Source organism: Salvelinus fontinalis, chromosome 27 (genome assembly GCF_029448725.1).
Source record: "Salvelinus fontinalis isolate EN_2023a chromosome 27, ASM2944872v1, whole genome shotgun sequence".
NCBI classification, from domain to species: domain Eukaryota; kingdom Metazoa; phylum Chordata; class Actinopteri; order Salmoniformes; family Salmonidae; genus Salvelinus; species Salvelinus fontinalis.
In genome coordinates this window covers 16,537,844-16,563,309 of record NC_074691.1, presented here as the reverse complement: position 1 = coordinate 16,563,309, position 25,466 = coordinate 16,537,844, and the positions used below count along the sequence as shown (strand labels likewise).

The 25,466-nt window shown below is 42.2% G+C and overlaps 4 protein-coding genes across 5 annotated transcripts in view; 3 read left to right on the top strand and 1 right to left on the bottom strand.

Moving 5' to 3' along the window:
- Positions 1–6,551, bottom strand: part of LOC129825169 (protein enabled homolog) — a 153,544-nt gene extending 146,993 nt beyond the window's left edge. For both annotated transcript variants that reach the window (XM_055885044.1, XM_055885043.1), the window contains exon 1: positions 6,169–6,551. Coding sequence is in view for 1 of the 2 variants with exons in the window: in XM_055885043.1 (XP_055741018.1) it covers positions 6,169–6,173 (5 nt within the window). In the remaining variant the exon portion in view is untranslated. The remainder of the gene's footprint in view (positions 1–6,168) is intronic.
- Positions 6,552–8,850: 2,299 nt separating this feature from the next.
- On the top strand, positions 8,851–11,506 carry LOC129825168 (signal recognition particle 9 kDa protein-like). Its single transcript, XM_055885040.1, has 3 exons — positions 8,851–9,058; positions 9,517–9,585; positions 10,932–11,506. Exons 1-3 carry the CDS (start codon positions 8,987–8,989, stop codon positions 11,043–11,045), a joined length of 255 nt encoding a protein of 84 aa, XP_055741015.1. The 5' UTR covers positions 8,851–8,986; the 3' UTR covers positions 11,046–11,506.
- Positions 11,507–14,640: 3,134 nt separating this feature from the next.
- Positions 14,641–21,661, top strand: LOC129825166 (epoxide hydrolase 1-like). The gene is made up of 9 exons (XM_055885037.1): positions 14,641–14,835; positions 16,166–16,356; positions 16,459–16,639; positions 18,826–19,044; positions 19,188–19,317; positions 19,550–19,764; positions 19,908–20,016; positions 20,151–20,273; positions 20,447–21,661. The coding sequence occupies exons 2-9, from the start codon at positions 16,174–16,176 to the stop codon at positions 20,649–20,651; spliced, it is 1,365 nt and encodes a 454-aa protein (XP_055741012.1). The 5' UTR covers positions 14,641–14,835; positions 16,166–16,173; the 3' UTR covers positions 20,652–21,661.
- Positions 21,662–21,756: 95 nt separating this feature from the next.
- On the top strand, positions 21,757–25,001 carry LOC129825167 (transcription factor 23-like). Its single transcript, XM_055885039.1, has 3 exons — positions 21,757–22,205; positions 23,130–23,420; positions 23,676–25,001. The coding sequence occupies exons 2-3, from the start codon at positions 23,172–23,174 to the stop codon at positions 23,811–23,813; spliced, it is 387 nt and encodes a 128-aa protein (XP_055741014.1). The 5' UTR covers positions 21,757–22,205; positions 23,130–23,171; the 3' UTR covers positions 23,814–25,001.
- The last annotated feature ends 465 nt before the right edge of the window (positions 25,002–25,466 follow it).

Sequence of the window (25,466 nt, the reverse complement as noted above, 5' to 3'; positions counted from 1 at the left end):
AATGTCCTCTGGTCTGATGAAACAAAAATGCAACTTTTTGGCCACAATGACCATCTTTATGTTTGGAAGAAAAAGGGGGACGCTTGCAAGCTGAAGAACACCATCCCAACCGTGAAGCACGGGGGTGGCAGAATCATGTTGTGGGGGTGCTTTGCTGCAGGAGGGACAGGTGCACTTCACAAAATAGATTGCATCATGAGGCAGGAAAATTATGTGGATATATTGAAGCAATATCTCAAGACATCAGTCAGGAAGTTAAAGCTTGGTCGCAAATGGGTCTTCCAAATGGACAATGACCCCAAGCATTCTTGCAAAGTTGTGGCAAAATGGCTTAAGGACAACAAAGACAAGGTATTGGAGTGGCCATCACAAAGCCCTGACCTCAAGCCTATAGAACATTTGTGGGCAGAACTGAAAAAACATGTGCGAGCAAGGAGGCCTACAAAACCTGACTCAGTTACACCAGCTCTGTCAGGAGGAAAGGGCCAAGATTCACCCAACTTATTGTGGGAAGCTTGTGGAAGGCTTGTGGAAACAATTTAAAGGCAATGCTACCAAATGCTAATTGAGTGAATGTAACCTTCTGTGAATGTGATGTGAATGTGATGAAAGAAATAAAAGCTGAAATAAATCATTCTCTCTACTATTATTCTGACATTTCACATTCTTAAAATAAAGTGGTGATCCTAACTGACCTAACAGGGAATTTTTACTAGGATTAAATGTCAAGAATTGTGGAAAAACTGAGTTTAAAGGTATTTTGCTAAGGTATATGTAAACTTCCGACTTCAACTGTATATCCCAGTGTCAAAAAGAGAGACGGCAAGATGTTATAATGGAGGCTTTTTCTATCTGGGCTTTAGAGCACCATTTAAAGATGGACTGTTACCAAACACAGTATTGTGTTCAGTTTATAAATAATACTGCGCTCGTAATGAGGAAGCCATTACGCTATTCCCGTGTCATTTGGACAACTATAAGCAGCACTAAACAAAAAGGTGTCCTCTTCCCATTCCATGGAAACAGAATATAACGTTAAAAACATCATTACAAAAGGGAGGTTTGGTAACAGTGTGGGGAGTTGACAGTGTCTGTTTGGTACGCAGGCGGTGAGGTGCTGTTGATGGATGCTGTGGTTCTGAGAGCCAGTCATTCTAATGTGGGAGAGCATCGCCCTGTCAGCATACAACACTGGGTAAACAACTTTCTACTGCAGTACAGAGGAAGAGAGAGCGAAAGAAAGACAGAGAGCGAGATGGAGAGAATCTTAAAATCACAAATGAGTCGTTCCACCTGAAAAAGCACCAGAAAGAGGATTTAAACACCCACCATATCAGACTGTTCTGGAATCCTTTCTGTTAGAAACACAAGATTTGCATTCCTGAAACATTATGTTGTTGAAATATAATTTCATTTGAGAAATAAAGCTATTTGATTGCACCCAAATTGGCCATTTGAATTTATAGGACTCATCTAATCTTGAATAAATATAATACCCAACATCTGATTTGGATCATAATTCTTCTTAACAATGAGTAAGACATGAGGAATATAATAGAATGACTAAACGCCCCCCACAGACCGACCACACCAATCCCGACCACAGACCGCCCACACCAATCCCACCCACAGACCGCCCACAGACCGCCCACACCAATCCCACCCACAGACCGCCCACACCAATCCCACCCACAGACCGCCCACAGACCGCCCACACCAATCCCACCCACAGACCGCCCACACCAATCCCACCCACAGACCGCCCACACCAATCCCACCCACAGACCGCCCACAGACCGCCCACACCAATCCCACCCACGGACCGCCCACACCAATCCCACCCACAGACCGCCCACAGACCGCCCACACCAATCCCACCCACAGACCGCCCACACCAATCCCACCACAACAACCAGTATATAGTAGCAGTTCTTTATGACTGACAAGTAGTATGGAACTGCTGCTTTTTCAACCTTTGTAATGTATTCCCTGTGAATCTGGTGACGAAGTCACATGCATTCTCTACCATTAAATTAGTGGGAAAGTACTAAGTTTTGCCCACCAGATGCCGCTGTTCCTGCTACTGCCACCACAGTTGCAGGATTTTGCTGGACTCTTGTGTTTATTAAGTGGATCACTACATTTTCTTTGTCGTCTCCACAAAGCTTCACCATGTCTAGTGATTCATGTCAGAGAGACAAGGCAAGACAAATCCTCCACCTCTAACAATGGAGACAGTTTCATTTCCTGATTTTACTTGTGGCAAGGCAAGGTTAAAAGGCTAAAAACATACTGGACACCCACATACACAAACAAACATACACACAGTTACGTTTTACTATACTTGTGAGGACTTTTTGGGGACCAACAATTGATTCCCATTCAAACCCCCCCCCCCCCCCCCCCCCTAACCCTGACTGTAACCACTAGCACTAACCCTAATTCTAACCTTAACACTAAAATAGGCTTTTTACAATTGAGAACTGGCATAATGGCCTCACTTCTCTGAATTTTAGTTGGTTTAGTATTCTTGTGAGGACTTCTGGTACTCAAAAGTAGAGTAAAATGTGTACACACACACAAAGACAGAGCAGCTTACTTACACCCAGTTAAACTTAGTTTCACACACACAACAGGTAGGAGGGGAAACACCAGACGAAAATGTTTTAACGCAGTCAGTGGATTAAACATTACGTAACCTTATTTGAGCACAAAACCACTTGTCTCCTGTAAATCATCCCTAATCCTGGGACATGAAACACTGTGGTGATTAGTTCTCTCCTGGGTCCACTTTGCTTGGACGAACAATCACTCAGACATAAGTGAAGTGCACAGAGTGAAAGATGAAACTCCTCTGCAATGACATCAGATAGAGGCCAAAATAAAATGCTTACAGAAAGGCTGGTTTGCAGTTTTTCGGTGAACAGAGGAGAAATTAGAGTGATAAGGATGGACTGTCAGATAGAGAGCTGGAGGTAGAGGGGGATGAGAAAAGCAGAGATCAGAGGGTGGATGATAGAATCTGAGAAAATTGACAAAATAAATCATTGGAGCACAACTTATTCCTCACATCCTATTCCGAAGACTCATGCCACCGTTTTATGACAGTCCCCTATCAAATGAAACAGAAATTACGTCCAATTATTACTGTATGGTAACACTATCTGGGATTAAGCCCTGGCTTTCCGCTCAGTCACGGCTGACACACACACACACACACACACACACACACACACACACACACACACACACACACACAGTTCATCCCTATTGACTGCTGTCTGATGAGCCACTTGCATCACTAGGCTCAAGACAAACTTGGACTAAATGATTTTTTCTTTGGAGGGTTACTCCAGTCCATTAAAAAGCCAGAGGCTGAATACAATTGTGGCAGTCATCAGGAAAACTAGAACAAGAAATGTATACAAAAAAATACCAGCAGCATTTCCACAGCTGTTATTTCTCAGGATCAGTGTAAATGTAACAGGCTCCTCAAAAGGCTGTCAGAGGCTGTTACTATGACACCTCACAGCCTGATGCTTAATCGTCAACCGGGAGTGATAAAACGTCAAGTGTGCTTCACTTCCCAGGATGCATAACTGACTGGGGGCTCTATTTTAGAACATCATGGGGGAGGAATTTTAAAGGAACAGACAGTTCAGGTTTCATCCCTGACATAGTAAAGGTGTCTTATGTTGACAGGTCTTTGGGCTTATAGTGACTGATCAGTTGACATGGAGAAAGACAACTTCCATGCGGTCTGTCCTGACACACACCAACAAATGATCACGAGTCAGTCAGGCCAGCAACTTGGCCTAGCAGTCAACCCAAGCAACCACCTTACACCTGTTGAACAAACCCACCAGGCACATCTGATAGTATAGCCCCCCTTTTGACACTCATCTTTGTTGTCTAATGAATCAAAACAGAAAGGACTACTTCAATTTCACCCACCATTTACTATCACTAACCAGGTCTCCATCCAACCATTCCATGCGGATGAATTACTTGACGCATGAAAAGTCACAACCGGGCTTTAGGAAAAAGGAAATGCGGAAACAATTTTATAAATGTCAAGAGAGAATTTGTTCGTTCGACATGGTGGGATCTTTTTGTGTCTAAAATTAATTATGCGAGAAATGGCTGTGGAAACGCATTTATGCTCAAATATTGATATAATTATCATATCAAAGTAAACTTGGAGTCACGCATATGTTGTGTGGTCCTCCAACTATAACTCGGGAAACCATGCAGTTTATTAGGCAACAGATTACATCAATTGTGATGAACTTCACAGTGGGGTGAAAGTGCACTGTGATGCGCTTGATGCTGCTTTCCAATACATATTGGGGGTCTTATTCTGGTGACATGCCGATTGATGTTTGGCTGCTGTTTGACAAATGCAAATAATCTCGCTCTTATCCACAATCTCATGTAGGTAGCCTACTCACACTGTATCTGTGAGCTGTTGGTTGGAGCGCACGTGCTATATAACGCAACAGTTGTGACAAAACCATCAGTAGAGTTGACAATCTGATGGAAACCCATTTAACTTGTTTGTTTTTTTATTCGCTACATGGGAAGTTAACTTCAAAAGTTATTTTTCTGTCCACTACGTCATCACGCAAAGTCTTTTATCTGCAATAAACCAGTTTGATGGAAATATGTGCATATTGTTTTATGCAGATTTTAGAATATTCGCATGAAAATCTGTCACCAATTGGATGGAAACCTAGTTATTTACTATTTCCAATAAGTAATGTGATCACCAATCAGCAAGATGGATAAAAAAATACATATTTGAGAATTCCAGCAGCGCTTGAGTTTCTTGGAGCAGCCGGAGCCATCGTTAGATGAGGCTTGGTCTAGTGGAGAGATGCCAGCAGCTGGCCTCATTTAGGCCTTTCTCTCGAGGGGCCTCAGCCGCACTACGCCCCCGCCATGTTGAGTCATGGATCTGACTAGGGGTCACCCTAGTGTTTCACCCTCTGACTGTGGACCAAGCCTCGACATCTGAACTCTCCGTAGCCCACAGACAACTCCCTCCACTACAATGTGATGAGCGCGTTGCAACACAATGAGAGCCCTTTTCAAACAGCCACAAAGCTGTTATACTCATACACATCTTTATCAGCAACATAACACCTTTTGAATAGAGGAAGACTAAATATTGTATACTATAACATGCACATTTGAGATGTTTGTTTCATCCTGGGGTTACAGTAAACGGCACACCTGCACTGCAGAGACATGGGACACCTAAGTGCAGTGGTGCTCATCATCAGCAAGTCAAGTGTGACATAGGAGGAAGAACGACCTTAGGAGACTAATAAAACATTAAAAATGAAATAATCATACTTACTAAATACAGGTTTAGAATTGTGTGATATTAAATGTGTTCAATGCAAATACATGTATGTTTTAAGGCACAAGTCAGTTATTGCGCAAGCCCTGCCTAATTAACCGTCATAGCCCTATCCAATTGTCAACATCAACGAAAAAAACGGATGTTTGAATTAATGTGACATCAAATAAATTATATTTCATTATAGTCGTGAATAATCCCAAAATGTCTAACCAGCAAAAAAAATCCACAATGAATTAAAGCCCATTGCACGTAGAACACAACCCTAGCAACATTTCCATGGGTCTTGTTTTGTCAATATGCATGGGAAATTGCTATGATCAAATTGACATTCATGTTGACTAAAAGTACACTGGTCAATTAGCCTAGGTTTAACCATTCAACTTGCGGTTATTGCTCCTGCCCGTTACTGCATTGATTGCAACAACTGGGCAAATGTTGTTCTGGAGGCGTGTGGAGATGTGACACAGTTTGAAATAAAAAACAAAGGTGTTTTTCAGTAAACTCTGTAGCAGCCACTGATAATACAATTGCGCAATGCATGCCTTGCTATTTTACATTCAATGAGACAAGATCCACATCGCCATAGCTGCACTGCAATTTGCTGTATATGCAGAATATAATACACCTTTTTACTATTTTTAAACGACCAAATAACCTAATGAATAACATGCATTTGATCGCATACGGTTAGAAAGTTTGTTGGACATACAGCCTCTCAAAAAGTTACCTGTGTGAATTTAATTTAAATGTTCGCATCATGTTGCTGCAATGTTTTTTAATCAAGACTTATCATTACTAACCTCATGATTCAGTCACAGTACTGTCACACAACAGGGTCTTCGTCAAGGGCTTCAAATAAGTTATTTAACTGATGACTTATCTTGCAATGGTTTTCAGAAAGTTCGCACTTAAATAGGCTACAAAATAATATCAATGGAACGCCGCGGGACGAAAGAGGCTCGTAGTTACATCCAGTATAGTTTTAAAAAAAATAAAAAAAATGAAATTGTAAAAAGTATTTATCCTACATGATCTATTGCATCGCGCCTTCGTTTACGAAATTGTAATGAAAGAAGAGACGGAAAAAAACTCTATGGTTTTCGCTACTGCGAGACTGCAGTTGTTTCATATAGCGACAACGTGCCGCTGGGATCCCGGTCTCTCTACTGCTACAACACTGACGCAAAGCGTTTCTCAACTACGTGAAGTACGTAAGAGACGTACAGAACATACAGGGCCACACCCCCTCGATTTTTTGGATAGCCCAAAAGCCAACAGAGATTGTGCAAGTACCCCTTGCAAAAAAAAGGGAATAACGGGATTTTTGAATGAGACGTTTATAGGGGGGCTGTAGGCTAATAAGCAACCTCAGTGCGCCACTATGTGGATGTCAGTTATTGTCTCCCACGATTAATCGGGAGGGGACTGTGGGCCTGTCTCCGTTCGTACCAGCTCATGCTGCGTTCAAAACAACTGGGCACTCGGCAAAAACGACTGGGATTTTTTTTTTTTTAAAGGTCATTGACCTCGGAATTCTAAATCGGAAACTCGGGCATCTTTCTAAAACTCCAATTTTCCGACCTGAAGATCAATGACGTCATAATCTGACCTAGTTTTTTCCCGAGTTCCTAGTTGTGGTGAAAGCACCATGAGATCCGGCATTTACAAAATTACACTGGGAGCTATAGTAATTGACTGACATTTGTTAGTCACTATCGATATCTCAATTGGCCCAAGTTTTTGCTTTGTTATTTCAGATATAGTATTAATTATAGGCTACATGAAAACAAAACAATTTATTATGCAATTTTTGTAAATCCTGGAAGGCAGGTTAGCGTTTTTTCGTAATTTAACTTGTTCTTGAGGCAGCTCTGCAAAGCGGCAGCCACAAAGTCATTCAACTGATTTGAAACCTAACCCTAACCACCTCCTTAAGCACACTCCATAAGTCCAAAAAGCACATTTTTGTTTTCAAGAAATTTTACAATATAGCCCATCTAGCAGAAATTGCTCAGTTCTGCCTCCAGAACAAGACTCATTCTAATAAACATCAACCTGCTTCTGGTAGAGAGAAGAGTCATCTATCTCAGAGACTGAAAATACTTACTGGCCTAGAGATTCAGTAGCCTATTTGATTTCTCATTCAAGTTAAATTTCACCTGGTCTGGGGAGCAAGAGTAGTAGCCTATTGAATTATAAATAGCTATTTACACTGTGATAACTATCTAAACCATTTAAAGTGTGTTAAATGAGGCCTCCTGAGTGGCGCAGTGGTCTAAGGCACTGCATCGCAGTGCTACTACAGCCTGGGGTTTGATCCCTGTCTTGTCCACACCACCCTCTGTAGCGCCATGAGATTAAGGGCAGTGCTATTGCCATATCAGTGATGCAGCGAGTCAAAATGTTCTCAATGGTACAGTTGGAGGATTTGAGGGCCCATACCAAACCTGTTTGGACCATTTTAAGTCTTTAATGATTTGGACACCAAGGAACTTGAAGTTCTCGACCTGCTCCACTGCTGCCCCGTCAATGTGGATGGGGGTGTGCTCCCCTCCCTGTTTCCTGTAGTCCACGGTTTTACTGACATTGAGAGAGAGGTTGTTGTTCTGGCACCACTCTGCCAGGTCACTGACCTCCTCCCTGTAGGCTGTCTCATCGTCGCTGGTGATCAGGCCTACCACCACCATGTCGTCAGCAAACTTGACGATGGTGTTGGAGTCGTACGTGGCTGAACAGGGAGTGCAGGAGGGTACTAAGCACACACCCCTGTGGGGCCCCTGTGTTGAGGGTCAGCGTGGCAGAGGCAATGTTGCCTATCCTCACCACCCTGGGGTCAGCCCGTCAGGAAGTTCAGGATCCAGTGTGCAAAGCTGTCATCAAGGCAAAGGGTGGCTACTTTAAAGAATCTCAAATATAAAATAGATTTTGATTTGTTTAATACTTTTTTGGGTTACTACATGATTCCATATGTGTTATTTCATAGTTTTGATGGCTTCACTATTACTAAAATAGTAAAAATAAAGAAACCCTTGAATGAGTAGGTGTGTCCAAACTTTTGACTGGTACTGTATATTTAATCAATAATCAAATAGGTCCATGGACTGATTTTGTTAGTCAAATATCTTTGGTTTGTTGTCAAACAGGCCATTATTCAATGAAACGTGAAATTGTTTAGTTGAATTTCTTATACTGTTGAGAATAATATATGTTTTGTCAAGAAGAATGAAATCTAATTTTATTAATTTATTTTATGTTCACTTTCTAATGAAAGCGCCCTTCTTGCGCTCTTGAAAAAAATATAACTATTTCTGCAATCTACTGGCTGATGCGTGAAGGCCTCCATGAGTGTATAGCATCAAAGACTGTGGATTTCTATCTGGAGCAGAATCATGTCTCGTAGCTATGTAGAATATTTTCTAGAATTACGACATACCTTGAACTCCACAGTATTGTGCTCTGTGATTGGTCTTCAGAGCTCTCGTCCAATCGCAGACGTTTATATACATGGGTTCTTTTCTACTTGGTAGTTCGCTGATGTGGTTTTTAAGAAGTTAGAAAACCTAACAGGCCGATTTAAACAGTTTTTCTTTTATAATTGACTTCATATGCACAAGGATTATGCCTTATTATCAAACATGGGAAGAGTTCGCCCGTGCAGCAGAAAAACTATATTTGACAGCGCCAATGAAGGTAACCATGTAGTTTAAAACTTTGTTAGCTACAGTAACTAGCAACATTTATTTAGTAATGGTTGTGTCACAGCACAAATAAATGTGATAGCCCATAATAACCATCACCGTTGGAGGACTATGAAGTCTAGAGGAGCAGCCAGGATAGCTAACTACTGTTAGCTAGTTTGTTAGCTTGCCGTTTTCAAGCAATGCAGCCAGCTTACGAGAAGCCAACTGTTAACGTTAAATATGCTGGCAAATGTGAATAGGAAGGAAAAAATATAAATTGCCTAATAGTAAGGTTAGTCAACTGTTGAAATCTGAATACTTTTAAGATAATCAACCATGTTGTAATACATGTAGCTCTGTTAGTTGCATATTATTTCAATTCAATAAATTGGCTAAGGTCTTTCAGTTACCTTTGTTGAAACGAGTTAGCTAACGTTTGTAAAATATTTTCTTCTCCTTTTAATACAGGTCAGGGTGGTTCTCAAATACAGACACTGTGATGGTAACCTTCGCATCAAAGTCACCGATGATGCAGTGGTATGTTCAAGAGAAGACAGTCTGTTCAATGTGCACATCTGTTTGTATCCTACATTACACTAACCACTAGTCCCTGTTAAGAATCCGAGAGTGGAAGACTTGCATGTATCTAACATGTAGGCTCAACATTTCCAAACAGTCCCATTACAAGTCAGAATGTTGAAATCACTTTCATTTGGACTGTATATACAAAAGCACCCCTTCAAATTAGTAGCTTCAGCTATTTCAGCCACTCCTGTTGCTGACAGGTGTACAGAATAGGGCACACAGCCATGTAATCTCCAGAGACAAACATTGGCAGTAGAATGGCCTTACTGAAGAGCTCAGTGACTTTCAATGTGGTACTGTCATAGATGCCACCTTTCCAACAAGTCAGTTCTTCATATTTCTGCCCTGGTCAACTGTAAGTGCTGTTATTGTGAAGTGGAAACCTCTAGCACCAACAACGACTTAGCCGCAAAGTGGTAGGTCACACAAGCTCACAGAACAGGACCGCCGAGTGTTGAAGCGCGTAGTGTGTAAATTTTTTTTATCTGTCCTCAGTTGCTACACTCACTACTGAGTTCCAAACTGCCTCTGGAAGGAAGTCAACACAAGAACTGTTAATCAGGAGCTTTATGAAATGTGTTTCCATGGCCGAGCAGCCGCACGCACACAAGCCTAAGATCACCATGTGCAATGCCAAGTGTCGGCTGGAGTGGTGTAAAGCTCGCAGCTATTGGACTCTGGACCAGTGGAAAAGTGTTCTCTGGAGTATTGAATCACGCTTCACCATCTGGCAGTCCGACGGACAATTTTGGGTTTGGCGGATGCCAGGTGAACGTTACCTGCCCGACTACAGTAGTGCCAACTGTGAAGTTTATTGGAGGAAGAATAATGGTCTTGGGTTGTTTTTAGTTCCAGTGAAGGGAAATCTTAATGCTACAATGACAGACGATTCTGTGCTTCCAACTTTGTGGCAACAGTTTGGGGAAGGCCCTTTCCTGTTTAAGCATGACATGCACAAAGCGAGGTCCATACAGAAATGGTTTGTCGATCAGTGTGGAAGAACTTGACTGGCCTGCACAGAGCTCTGACCTCAACCCTATCAAACACCTTTAGGATGAATTGGAACGCTGACTACGAGCCAGGCCTAATCCTAATCACGATTGGAACCATATTCCTGTTTAACCGCTAGGTTTTATGGGTAATATGACAAAACCACTGTGGGGCTCTATTTGTCAAACTAACCAGTTGCTTGTAAGACTTTTGAGACATGTTGTTTTTTTAATTTTTGTATATAACAAATATTTGCCTCATGTCTGTTTCCCTCTACCTAATCCACGACTCATTCTGTTCCATTGCAGTGTTTACAATACAAGACGGACCAGGCCCAGGACGTGAAGAAGATCGAGAAACTGCATGGCAAACTGATGAGGCTTATGGTGTCCAAGGAAAGTGGTGCCATGGAAACGGACTGAACCCCTTAGTTGTGTTAACTCTCCTTTGAGTCTGTACTGTGGTGTGTTAATAGCACAAGCAATGGAAGAGAACAGAGCTGGAATGACTACATCGGATCGTGAGAGAGAAGGGAGGGGAAATGGGAGGGTTGGTGGAATCAAAAATGAAAATGGCGAGCGTAACCTTCGGTGCTCTGAAGAGGTATTTGCTGGAGTTCTTTTAAAGAGCTTGTATTTATTTTCAGTTTTACGATGGAGAGACGCATGTCTATTTATTTATATGGTTAGATTTATTTTTTGTTAAGCTTTTTTTATTTCCATTCCCACAAGGAGAAATGTTCATGACCATGTTGAGGTGACCATGAATGAAGCAGGACCTTTTGATTGCTAGTTCAGTGAAAGAACAATGTCTCCACTGCCATTTAGTCAACTTTGCATATTATTGCATTACTCAATAAATGTTTATATTCATCAACAGGCAACATCTATCAACTGTCTGAAAGATTGATTTTAATGTATGATTTAAATTTCAATGTCTCCCCATATCGCTGCTGATCAAGCTGCCATAACAACGGCCTTCCTGAATGTCTTCAGATTTATCTTTATTCATCAAGAATGCCAGATTTTTGGACATCTATTTAATCATTGAAAATAATTTGTCCTCAAACCAGGTCACTAGCTACGTAGGTTTCCATCCAATTGGTGACAGATTTTCATGCAAATATTTGTAAATCTGCATAAAAACAATGTCCAATTTCCCACCATCCATCAAATATTTATAAAGCCCTTTTTACCACAGATGTCAAAGTGCTATACAGAACCCCAGCCTAAAACCCCAAACAGCAAGCAATGCAGATGTAGAAGAAGATAAGACTGTGTGTGGTGAGAGTGCATTCTGAAAGTATTCAGACCCCGAAATTGGATTAAATCGATTTTTTCCCCCCATCAATCTACACAATACCCCATAATGACAAAGCAAAAGTAGTCCAGTTTTTTTAATCACATTACATAAGTATTCAGACCCTTTACTCAGTACTTTGTTGATTCACCTAATGCAGTGATTACAGCCTTGAGTCTTCTTGGGTATGACGCTACAAGCTTGGCACACCTGTATTTGGGGAGTTTCTCCCATTCTCTGCAGATCCTCTCAAGGTCTGTCCGGTTGGAAGGGGAGTTTCGCTGCACAGCTATTTTCAGGTCTACAGAGATGTTCGATTCGGTCCGAGCTCTGGCTGGGCCAGTCAAGGACATTCAGAGACTTTTCCCGAAGGGATTCCTGCGTTGTCTTGGCTGTGAGCTTAGTGTCATTGTCCTGAGGTAGTTTTCATCAAGGATCTCTGTACTTTGCTCTGTTCATCTTTGTCTCAATCCTGACTTGTCTCCCAGTCCCTGCCTCTGAAAAACATCACAATGCTTCCTCCAGATGTGACGCTTGGTATTCAGGCCTCCAGAGAATCTTGTTTCTCGTGGTCTGAGAGTCTTTAGGTGCCTTTTGGCAAACTCAAAGTGGTCTGTCGTGCCTTTTACTGAGGAGTGGCTTCTGCCTGGCCACTCTACCATAAAAGCCTGATTGGTGGACGGCTGCAGAGATGGTTGAGGAACTCTAGAGCTCTGTCAGAGTGACCATTGGGTTGTTGGTCACCTCCCTGACCAATGCGCTTCTCCCCCGTTTGCTCAGTTTGGCCGGGGGCCAGCTCAAGGAGGAGTCTTGGTGGTTCCAAACTTCTTCCATTTAAGAATGATGGAGGCCACTGTTCTTCGGGACCTTTAATGCTGCAGACATTTTTTGGTACCCTTCCCCAGATCTGTGCCTTGACACAATCCTGTCTCAGAGCTTTACGGACAATTCCTTCGACCTCATGGCTTGGTTTTTACTCTGATATGCACGGTCAACTGTGGGACCTTATGTAGACAGGTGTGTGCCTTTCCAAATCATGTCCAATCAATTGAATTTACCACAGGTGGACTCCAATCAACTTGTATAAACATCTCAAGGATTATCAATGGAAACAGGATTCACCTAAGCTACATTTTTCTGTTTTTTTATACATTTGCAAAAATGTCTAAACCTGTTTTTGCTTTGTCATTATGGGGGATTGTGTGTAGATTGCTGAGGTTTTTTATTTATTTAATACATTTTAGAATAAGGCTGTAACGTAACAAAATGTATAATAGAGTCAAGTGGTCTGAATACTTTCCGAAGGCACTGTAGTCCACAAATACATTGGTTAAGTTCCCATGTACCGATACATATTTTTTTTTTAAACACGTTAAATGGGTTTCCGTCACTTTTTTGGCTGTACTGATGGTTTTCTCACAATTTGTTGTTTTGCGTTATATGGCCAAAAGCACGCAGATACAATACTATAGCGCCCAGTATAGCCTACATGATGAGATTATGGATCATTTTTATTTGTCAAACGGCAGCCAAGCATCGATGAGTATGTCACCAGAATAAAACATTCAATATTTTTTGGGAAAGGTGTATCAAGCTCATCACCTTGCACTTTCACCACCCTGTGAAGTTCACAATTTATTTCATCTGTAGCTTTCCTGATGAGTCGTAGTGGGAGGACCACACATGTCATTGCGTGACTCCCAAGTTTACTTCGATATGATGGTTATTATATCAATATTTGCGCATAAAAGCGTTTCCATCGAGTTCTCACATGATTGATTTTACCAACACAAATAGATCCTACCTTGTCTAACATGTTTTTTGGGGGACATTTCGAGATTTAATGTCACATCCACAAGTACAGTGAAATGCCTTTCTTGCAAACTGTAACCCCAACAATGCAGTAATCAATAACAATGTAATATTAAAAATAACAAGGCTGGACATAAACACAAGCGATAAAAAAATAAGAAATAGGAACACGATAAAATAAGCAAAAATACTATATACAGGGTCAGTTCCAGTACCATACTTATAATGTGCAGGGGGGTACTGGATCTATAGTGCTGTCAAAGCATTTCCTATTATTCTGTACTTAAATCCAAGACACTCCATTTAGTATGATATGTTATGTTTCGAATAGTATTTATTCATTTGTGGATATCCACCACCCATTTCGTATGATATTACGAATTACAATTCGTATTATATTGCAAATTTGCAAAATGTATATCTTACGAATTCGAACTAGGTAGCTAATGTTAGTTAGGCTAGGGGTTAGGGGTAAAGTTAGGGTTAAGTTTAGGAGTTAGGCTAAGGGTTAGCTAAAAGGGTTAAGGTAAGGTGAGGGGTTAGCTAACATGCTAAGTATCTAAAAAGTAAGTAGTTGAAAGTTGCTAATTAGCTAAAATGCTAAAGTCATCCGTAGATGTTTAGGAAGGCTTAGCTAGCATGCAAACATCCTAAGTAGTTGCAAAGTAGCTAAAAAGTAGTAAGTAGTTGTAAAGTTGCTGAAATTTTAAACCTGTCTGTGATGAGATTCAGACTCGTAACCTTTGGGTTGATAGACGTTCGCATTATACGCCCTGTATCCATCCCGACCAACCCACCTTTTTGCATTAAGTAACCATCTGTCTTATGTAACCATACCAAACGTAACATATCATACCAATTTGAGTGTCCCGGATTTACTCTTACTATGCTTCTGACATGGAGAATAAGGAATCACGTCAGCTCTATTCATGGAATTTCTATCTGCAACGTTGGAGAATGTTTGACAACTGAACGTGGCCAAAGTTTGCACTGGTTTAAGTCCAGTAGACAAGAACTACATTTCCCACTGGTCTCTATTTCGAAACTATAAACCTGTGGCTGAAGGCGGAATTGACACTGCATCTTGTGGAACAGCAACACGTAAGATTAACGCTTGCTTTTAATAATACCTGAAAGAATAGCGCTAAAAGTATTCTTGGTCGATATGTCTTATCGATAATGTATTAATCGATCATGTAGGATATTGAGACTAATGAAACACTGTTGCAAGTTGAAAGGTGTAACGTTTGAATTGCTGTGACGAAATAATGGTGCGTGCATAGAAATGGAATGCTAGAATATTTTTGACAAAATAATATTAATATTAGTAGGCCTATGTCCCCTTAAGTATATTTTGGGGTAATTTGGAAACAATTTTGGAAAACAGTGCATGCGTCCATATTTCAAGTAAAACACGGTAGCCTACTTGTTTATATTGGGTATTGTAGCATATCCATTGTAGCCCTATCCAACTGTTATCTGAAATATATAAATATCGTGTTAGGAATGATCAGTGAATAGATTCAACATTGAATACGCTTTATACCGTACTTGTAATTCCAGTCATCTCAATGCAATCTTTGTTTTTCAATTGGTTGCCTGTCTAGTCAGATTAGTGCATAACTGGACCCGTTTTTAGGAACAGCTGCAGCATTGGACAACAATCAGGTCCATAGCAGAGCAGACAGGTTATTTTGCATTAACTATGCATGCCAAGTTGCCACCGCTTTAAATGTGTTGCCCTAGGCATTTTGTAGTACAACGTCAGTCAGCTCTCATCACAGGCCTGTGTTTTTGTATGGGCCCCCATGGAGGGAACTTCTAGGGCTCAGTGCTTTCTTTTTATAATTTGTAATCAGAAGATCCAAAGGGACACATTTATTTTCTGAATTGCTGTATGGATATATTTCTATAACTTTGTCAGGTGAAAAACAAGTTATGTCTATCAATAAAGAGATGCTCACAAAGAAATCTGATCTATGTTTCTAAATTCTCCATGAAAGTTATGGTATCAGAGGCCGGCTAGAGAAAAGCTTTGTCATGCATTTTGAGCCCTTGTCCACTCCATTCTTTGCCTAATCCTTTCAGAACAGAATTCTGTGCAACAACAGGGCTCTTGTTCCATTTTTCACATTGTCTGCAAACCTCTGGTCAATTGTCATTTTTCAGTAGCAATTTGTTTTCATAATGGATAAAACAGTCAAGTAGGCTTATGTATGTCTGTAGTGCTGGTAACCATACATTTAAGGTGTTGCCAATGTATTTTTCTGTTATAAATGACATGCTACACATAGCCTCCAAACAAAAACTTTTAATTTACTCACTACTAAGCATTACATATAAGACAGTGAATGGCATTATGAAAGGCGTGCATTGTAACATGTCTGCTGTCCCTGATTTTGTTTATTCTGTTCACTGGGTAACCCAAAAGGCAGCACCATGTTTACAGAGGTTCTGTTAGCCCTGGTGGTGGGAGGAGTGATCTACTTCCTGGTGCAGAGGAGTAAGAGGCATCAGCTGAAGAGTGAGGATGGCTGGTGGGGGGAGGGGACTCCCATGGATGGGGAAGAAGATCTCAGCATTCGCCCCTACACAGTCCGAACGGATGACGAGGAGTTGGAGGTGAGATGGGGGATTATGGGCCTAGAGGAGGGCTGAGCTATTAGAGAGTTAAGGTTTATGCAACAGTCTTTAGTTGAACCTCATACTCAATGCTCCACCCAGGACCTGTACAGGAGAATAGACCAGACCCGATCCTTCCCCTCTCTAGAGGACAGCCAGTTCACCTACGGCTTCAACTCCCACTATCTGCAGAAGGTGGTCACCTACTGGAGACATGACTTTGACTGGAGGAGACAAGTGGAAAAACTGAACAAATTCCCACATTACAAAACCAACATTGAAGGTGATATGGTGTGTAGAGATGTATCAGTTATGTATAGAACAAGAAACTGAAACTGAACAAGCAGATCTATTGGCTGCCAGTAAATACAACATAACTAACTGTAAGTCTACGTGAAACTTTGCACACACAAAAAACTAATAAATTGAGTCTCCAGGAAATGGCTTATGTTTCATTCAAGCATCCTCTGACCTATGTATCAAGCAGACCACCATAGTCCCTGTGCCCAAGGAAGCCAAGGTAACCTGCCTAAATGATTACTCACGTCAGTAGCCATGAAGTGCTTTGAAAGGCTGGTCATGGCTCACATCAACAGCATCCTCTCGGACACCCTAGACCCACTCCAATGATGACGCAATCTCAATCGCACTCCACACTTCTTTTTCTCACCTGGTCAAAAGGAACACCTATGTTAGAATGCTGTTCATTGATTACAGCTCAGTGTTCAACACCACAGTGCCCACGAAGCTCATCACTAAGCTAAGGACCCTGGGACTAAACACCTCCCTCTGCAACTGGATCCTGGACTTCCTGACGGGCCGCCCCCACGTCTGCCACGCTGATCCTCAACACTGGGGCCCCTCAGGGGTGTTTAACTTAGTCTCCTGCTCTATTCCCTGTTCACCCACGACTGCGTGGCCAAACATGACTCCAATACCATCATTAAGTTTGCTGATGACACAACATCACCGACAACGATGAGACGGCCTACAGGGAGGAGGTCAGAGAACTTGCAGTGTGGTGCCAGGACAACAACCTCTCCCTCAATGTGAACAAGACAAAGGAGCTGATTGTGGACTACAGGAAAAGGAGGGCCGAACATGCCCCCATTAACATCGACGGGCTGTAGTGGAGTGTGTCGAGAGCTTCAAGTTCCTTGATGTCCACTTCACCAACAAACTATCATGGTCCAAACATAGCAAGACAGTCATGAAGAGGGTACGAAAAAACCTTTTCCCCCTCAGGAGACTGAAAATATTTTGCATGGGTCCCCAGATCTTCAAAAGGTTCTACATCTGCACCATCGAGAGCATCCTGACCGGTTGCATCACCGCCTGGTATGGCAACTGCTCGGCATCTGACCGTAAGGCACTACAGAGGGTAGTGCGAACGGCCCAGTACATCACTGGGGCCAAGCTTCCTGCCACCCAGGACCTACACTGCTCAAAAAAGTAAAGGGAACACTTAAACAACACAATGTAACTCCAAGTCAATCACACTTCTGTGAAATCAAACTGTCCACTTAGGAAGCAACACTGATTGACAATAAATTCCACATGCTGTTGTGCAAATGGAATAGACAAAAGGTGGAAATTATAGGCAATTAGCAAGACACCCCCAAAAAAGGAGTGGTTCTGCAGGTGGTGACCACAGACCACTTCTCAGTTCCTATGCTTCCTGGCTGATGTTTTGGTCACTTTTGAATGCTGGCGGTGCTCTCACTCTAGTGGTAGCATGAGACGGAGTCTACAATCCACACAAGTGGCTCAGGTAGTGCAGTTCATCCAGGATGGCACATCAATGCGAGCTGTGGCAAAAAGGTTTGCTGTGTCTGTCAGCGTAGTGTCCAGAGCATGGAGGCGCTACCAGGAGACAGACCAGTACATCAGGAGACGTGGTGGAGGCCGTAGGAGGGCAACAACCCAGCAGCAGGACCGCTACCTCCGCCTTTGTGCAAGGAGGTGCACTGCCAGAGCCCTGCAAAATGACCTCCAGCAGGCCACAAATGTGCATTTGTCTGCTACATTACGGCAAGCGGTACCGGAGCGCCAAGTCTTGGACCAAAAGGCTTCTCAACAGCTTCTACCCCCAGGCCATGAGACTGCTGAACAATTCATAAAATCGCCACAGGACAATTTACATTGACTATCCCCCGCCCTTTTGTACACTGCTGCTACTCGCTGTTTTATTACCTATGCATAGTCATTTCACCCCCACCTACATGTACAGATTACCTCAACTAGCCTGTACCCCTGCACACTGACTCGGTACCGGTGCCCCCTGTATATAACTTCATTCTTATTCTGTTACCTTTTTATTAGTACTTTTTATTTTAGTCTACTTGGTAAATATTTTCTTCTTCTTGAACTGCACTGTTAAGGGCTTGTAAGTAAACATTTCACGGTAAAGTCTATACTTGTTGTATTTGGCGCACATGACAAATAAAGTTTGATTTGATGATGTATCAGGCATTGACGTCCACTACGTCCATGTGCGGCCCAAGAACGTCCCTGAGGGCGTGACTGCTGTGCCTCTGCTCATGGTGCACGGCTGGCCAGGCTCTTTCTACGAGTTCTACAGGATGATACCCCTCCTGACTGAACCCTCCAACCCAGACGACATCGTGTTTGAGGTGGTGTGTCCTTCCATCCCTGGGTACGGCTTCTCTGAGGCTCCACATAAGAAAGGTAAGTGGTTAGAGTCCTGGCTGGGGTTAAGGGTCACAAATGCCCAGCCTGTTGAATCTAACAAAGCATTTCTGCCAGATGAACATTATATTCAGTGACTTTATATTGATTTTCTCAATCGAATGGTTCTGTTTATGTTGCAGGTTTTGACTCGGTGTGTGCGGCCCGTGTGTTCCACAAGTTGATGAAGAGACTGGGCTTCCAACAGTTCTATGCTCATGGAGGAGACTGGGGATGGATCGTCACCACCAACATGGCCCAGCTGGAGCCCAAGTAGGACAGACCGATAGACACACAGAAATATGGCCAGATCTTATCTTAAGCCATGGGAGACATATCCAATATTATGTTTACCTTCTTATTTATGGGATTTAGAATGCATGATAATGTTTTATGAGTTAAATGTTCTCATCAGTGAATGATAGGAAGTGAAAAAGCCTCACAGTTTGACTCAGATTCAATGTTTGTTGTATTTCATCTCTCCTCTCTGATTTTGTCGCCCCAGAATAATCAAAGGCTTACATCTCAACTTTGCTCCCCCCTCCAAGCCGGGCCTGCCCGTGGTTCTGTCTATAATGCTGGGCCGCAGTTTCCCCAAGCTGTTTGGCTTCAACGAACACGACATTCAGCGCATCTACCCCGTTGTGCAGAACCTAGTGGTGGAGTCTGTCAAGGAGTCAGGATACATGCACATCCAGGCCACCAAGCCTGACACTGTGGGTAAGAGATGGAACCAGTTTAGAAGGGGAAGCGTTCTGGGCTACACACAGCATTAACTGCTGCTTCTGTATAGACCAGGCCCAGGAATAAGAAACTGTGCTGTATCAAATCTGATTGTGTGCGTGTCTGATCTCTTTCTATAGGTCGAGGGTTGAATGATTCTCCGGTGGGTCTTGCTGCCTATATCTTGGAGAAGTTCTCCACCTGGACTGACCATGACTTCAGGAACCTGGATGACGGAGGACTTACGAGGTAGAACGTCTTAGACCTCAACCACAGCCTTTGATGTAGAATAGGATAGTTGGTTAGTATTCAAAGGCTTCTTCATCAAATTACCATGTCCATTTTTATGGCTTTTGTTTTTTAGCACCTCTCTTTCCTTGCAGGAAGTTCAGTCTGGACGACCTGCTGACCAACGTGATGATCTACTGGACATCTGGTTGCATCATCTCCTCCATGCGCTTCTACAAGGAGAACTTCAGCAAGGGTCTTGACCAGCCACACTCAAAGTCAGTGGAATGTTGCGATGTAATATCTATGTAATAGTCTAACTAGCACGAGGAGCTCCACCTTCAGAACATAAATAACTTTGTCCTGGTAAGAGATGCTGTTAAAGTAGAAAGGACAAACTCAATTTATGTTTCAGTAAACTATTGCACTTATTCACTCCCTCTCTACCCAGGATGCCAGTGCACGTGCCCACCGGTTTTGCCTGCTTCCCCAACGAGCTGATGCACACCCCCAAGCTGTGGGTGCAGCAGAAGTACCGCGAGCTGAAGACCTTCACGCCCATGGCCCGAGGAGGACACTTCGCCGCCATGGAGGAGCCAGAACTCATGGCCCAGGACATCCAGAACTTCACCAAGATGCAGGAGAAGAGGAAGTGATCACTCTGCACATCTGCCTTTCCTGTTTACCAAACGGCACCAGATGCTAGGTCAGCGAGCACTGGTATTACGATAGCACTGACATGTGAAGTTACTTCCTGATAAGCCCATAGAGAGAGAAACCTCTGCCATAGCTGCCTTTTTACACACATCTGGAAATAATACTAGCCATGTCACAGATCTGTTTGTGCTGTTTTGGCATGACAACGACCATATGACAGTCCCTCCAGGATTCTGCGATCACAACTCGATACTATGCGAGGGCTTGCAAATTTGACCAATCACCGCACTATTTCTGCTTAAAACAGTAAAATCATTGCAATATTATCGCATAAAACTGACCCATCACCGCAGTACAAAAATAGGGCTTGCAATTTCAACCAATCACCGCACCTTTGCTGCATTATATGATTCAATCAAGCCACATGTCAACAAACTTTTCCCCTGATCAGCGCATTTCTGTCAAATCATTGCATATTGCCATTCAAAATGTCAGAATTGCTGCAGCAAAATCAAGCATTTTTCCCTGTAAATATCACAAAGAATCCCCATGAAATCCTGGAGGAAGGATATGTGACCAGGCTAATATAATAAAGTAAAGCCTCCCAATGTCTACTACCGATGAGATGGGGAAGAAAAGCGTTCCTCAACTTACTCTCTAGTTAGAAAATGATCCATGGACCAATTGATAAGAGTGAATAGAAGACAATTTCGTTAAGGTTGTTCCTGAATCAATGTTGAGGAGAGCACAGATAGTTATCTGTTTAGATTACTGGCATAGTCTAGTTCTGAGTGGTTATCAAATTATGCATAAAATATCAGCAGATATGTTCTTTCTTTTTTGCAATAGTTGTCAGAGACTGAAATGTGTATTTTATTCTGATCACCTGTTCTGTTATTTCCAATGTTATAGCATTCCATAAATAGCACTTTGCATTTATTTCAGAAACTAATCTCCTGATCTATATATCTTTTCTGGACAAATTATATTAATAAACATTTAAATTCAATTCTTGTTCTGTCTTTCTGCTAATGTCTTTAGAATCACACCTAAGATATGTGGCCTTGGTTCCCATTCAAGGTTTAATACCCAAAAATGGTATGATGACGGTACCATCCTCCTAGTTGTCTATTATGGAAGGGAGACCAGAGGTTCCTCCAGCTGCTGCCAGGCCCTGGTGTTTCCCAAGCCCTGTGTCCTGCCCTGGGACACCCCATTACTCTGAGGCTGCTCCCCTTGGCAGAGCACACCCGGGGGAGGTGTGGGTGGGGGAGATAAGGGCCGCTTGAGATCCCCACATGACCTCACCAGATAAGGGGAGGGAAAGAGAGACGGAGAAAGAGAGGGATGGTTGGAGAGGGAGGACATAGGACCACGATGCGCAGCGGAGAAGCTGTGACTGGAGATTGTAAGAGGGGCTGGGGAGCTGCGGTCAGAAAGCAGACGAGCTTTGGGTCTCGGTTGGTTTTCAGTAGGGTGTCTGGAGCTGGTTGCTCTTCAGTTAGGTGGACAGTCTGAGGGCACCGCAGCCACGTAGGGATCCTAAGAAGTGGGTGAGTTAAATCTCTACAGAACCTGGAGAGAATACAGTAGATCTGCCCCTCAGGGTTCTAGCTGGAAAGTAATTCAATATTTGGAAGGTCCTCTCAGCTTTTGTTTATGTTAAGTAGCTCGACGAAATGAAATTGTGAAGTCTTTCTGAATTACTGAACTCCTTCATTGTTGATATCTGGGCAATATTTAGACCCTTCACGTTAGGTATTTGCAGATTCAGATCTTGTGGTCAGTGGTGGAAAAAGTACTCAATTGTCATCCTTGAGTAAAAGTAAAGATACCTTAATAGAAAATTACTCAAATAAAAGTCAACCAGTGAAATACTACTTGAGCAAAAGTCTAAAAGTAGGTGGTTTTAAATATACTTAAGAATCAAAAGTAAATGGAATTGCTAAAATATACATAAGTATCAAAAGTAAAAGTATAAATTGTTTCAAATTCCTTATATTAAGCAAACCAGACGGTTTGATGTATTGCCAGGGGCACACTCCCACATAATTTACAAATGAAGCCTTTGTGTTTAGTGAATCCGCCAGATCAGAGGCAGTAGGGATGACCAGGGATGTTCTCATGTATGAATTGGATAATTTTCCTGTCAAAACGTAACAAGTACTTGTGGGTGTCAGGGAAAATGTATGGAGTAAAAAGTACATTACTTGCTTTAGGAATGTAGTGAAATAAAAGTTGGCATAAATAGTTAAGTACAGATACACCAAAAAAACATTTAAAGTAGTACTTTAGTGTTTTTACTTAAGTACTTTACACTGCTTGTGGTATGGAAACTGATGTTATAGTGCTCTTTAAATGTTACATTAATTGGTATGTCATTACTTTCTCATTTACTATCTCCATATAAATTAAGTCTCATTTACCATGTAAATGTAATGAAACTCAAGTGTTCCTGTTCCTACTGCGTGGTACAGGTGAGGTCTGGGTGTGTGACGGGTGTGCAGCCCAGCAGGGCTATGAAGTCCCAACACTCCCCAGAGAATGCGGCCAGGGAGAGGAGCCGTGTACGTAACCTCCGCCAGGCTTTCCACAGCCTGCAGGCAGCCCTGCCCTCCGTCCCCTGTGACACCAAGCTCTCCAAGCTGGACGTCCTGGTCCTGGCCACCGACTACATCGCCCACCTTACTGAGACCCTGGACCAGGGTGGGGCTCTCTCTGAACTCACAGTGCCCCCCAGGGCAGGGGGATACCTCCACCCAGTCAAGGTTGGTGACATCAAACTACCTGGGTGCTTATCTTTTTCGTTCCTTGGTTATCATAGCTTATAACCCTGATCTGTCCAGATGTTCAGTTAAAATCAGACATGAATTGTAGTGTAACAGCACTGTAGCAGGATGTCCACAGCAGGCATTACTACTTCTTACATTATCTCTATGACATTCACAAAGAGTTTTCATTTGGTATGACTTATTACAATCATACAGACTAACTGAAGTTTAACACGTCTCCTGCCCTGACAGAAGTGGCCGATGCGCTCCTTGCTGTACTGTGGGAGTGTGGGAGCACTGCTGTCAGCCAATCAGAAGCCAGCGTCAGGGGAGAAGGAAACACATCCTCTGACCCCTACCCCAGAGGTCGACATGGACCAATCCGTTTAGGACTAGGAGCGTTGAAATACAATATATCCAACTGTGATGCTTATGAAACTACAGCGAATGGCAATGTAATGTATGTGCTGAACACGGAAACACCTAGAACAATGTCAAGATAGAAATAAAATACACCAGAATCACAGGATCGCTTTGATTAGCACATTAAATCACTCATTTATTACAGAAGCATAAATCACTACTTTGGAGAAAAGTGTGTGAAATATTTGTTAAGGGACAGATCTAAATTACCTGGGGGAGGGGCTGGTCCAACAAGGTGTCAAAAAATAAATGCACCCTCTCCCAAACATAAAACAATATTTTCACATGACCCTCCCATTGAACTGTAAAATAAATTGAACACCTTCCCCTCTCGTAGAATTAACTCTAAATTATCAATACGACCACAAATAATAACTGTGTTTATATAAGGGGATGTCGACTTTGCCACTTTAGCATGCTTTTGTGGCACAGTCGATGCCATGCAGGACTACGGGCCAGAAGGTTGAGGTAGTGTTTCATTACACTACGATCAGAGCTGGCTGCAGACAATGATCAGCTAGGGGGAAAGCAGATTTTCAACATTTTAATGCCGTAGTTATAATTATATAAAATATATGCTACGAATTTTCCACCAACAGGTTTCTGTGCCACACCACACAACCGATAAACAAAGCATACCGACTTCGGTCACTTCAATATTAGGGCTGCACACAATTGGCCCACCGTCGTCCGGGTTAGGACGTCATTGAAAATAATTTGTTCTTAACCGACTTGCCTAGTTAAATAAAGGTCAAATAAATATCATGGTTTCCGTTTTCAACACAATAAATAGACTAGATAAATATCGACAAACAGAAAATTCCCCACCGTACCTTGTAGGTTTATCCAGATACGATGGCTTGGCTTGACAATCTCCGAATGTCATTCAACTTTTTGGTGTTTTGTAACAGATGTCTCTTTCCATTCAGCAATTGTCAGCTGCACAGTTTGGATTGATTGATAAATGTTATTTGTCAGTAAAAAGAAAAACATATATATATTACACACACAAAAAAAAAAGTGACCCGGATTGCACAATAAAGTCAGGGACTTATTTCCATTGTGGTTCCTATTTTTTTCTACATTCAAAGCAATATTCCAGTGACTTATATTGTGTTTTCAGCTTTAAGATGAATTAAAGTTGATCTCCTGGAATTGTTGAATTTTTAGTGGTATAGTTCTATTGGGGGTGGGGGTGAAAGGATGGACAGATTAACAGAAAGGGAGGATTGTTGTGAGAATATTTGGCAACCATGCATTCAGTTGTGGAGCCCTAAGTACTAGTCCAGATCTATGCTATAATGACTGCTTTAGAGTAAAAATGTATTTAAACAGCAGACAAACGTTACTAAATTGATGTAAATAACTTTGTTATGGCTTTGTTTGAGCTATCTGACATACAGCGAGCTCCAAAATAATTGGGACAGTGACACGTTTTGTTGATTAGGCTCTGTACTCCAGCACTTTGGATTTGAAATGGCATTTTCATCCATATCGGGTGATTCATTTAGAAATTAGAGCACTTTGTCTTTTTTGTCACTTATTTTAAATAATAGAATATGTTTGTAAATGCTTCTACATTAATGTAGATGCTACCATGGTTACAGATAATCCTGAATG

Coding starts and splice junctions, on each gene's coding strand:
- LOC129825168 (XM_055885040.1), top strand. CDS start 8,987: ATGCCTTATTATCAAACATGGGAAGAGTTCGCCCGTGCAGCAGAAAAA. Junction 9,059..9,516: donor ATTTGACAGCGCCAATGAAG/GTAACCATGTAG, acceptor CTTTTAATACAG/GTCAGGGTGGTTCTCAAATA. Junction 9,586..10,931: donor AAGTCACCGATGATGCAGTG/GTATGTTCAAGA, acceptor GTTCCATTGCAG/TGTTTACAATACAAGACGGA.
- LOC129825167 (XM_055885039.1), top strand. CDS start 23,172: ATGAAGTCCCAACACTCCCCAGAGAATGCGGCCAGGGAGAGGAGCCGT. Junction 23,421..23,675: donor GATACCTCCACCCAGTCAAG/GTTGGTGACATC, acceptor CTGCCCTGACAG/AAGTGGCCGATGCGCTCCTT.
- LOC129825166 (XM_055885037.1), top strand. CDS start 16,174: ATGTTTACAGAGGTTCTGTTAGCCCTGGTGGTGGGAGGAGTGATCTAC. Junction 16,640..18,825: donor TTACAAAACCAACATTGAAG/GTGATATGGTGT, acceptor ATGATGTATCAG/GCATTGACGTCCACTACGTC. Junction 19,765..19,907: donor CACCAAGCCTGACACTGTGG/GTAAGAGATGGA, acceptor CTCTTTCTATAG/GTCGAGGGTTGAATGATTCT.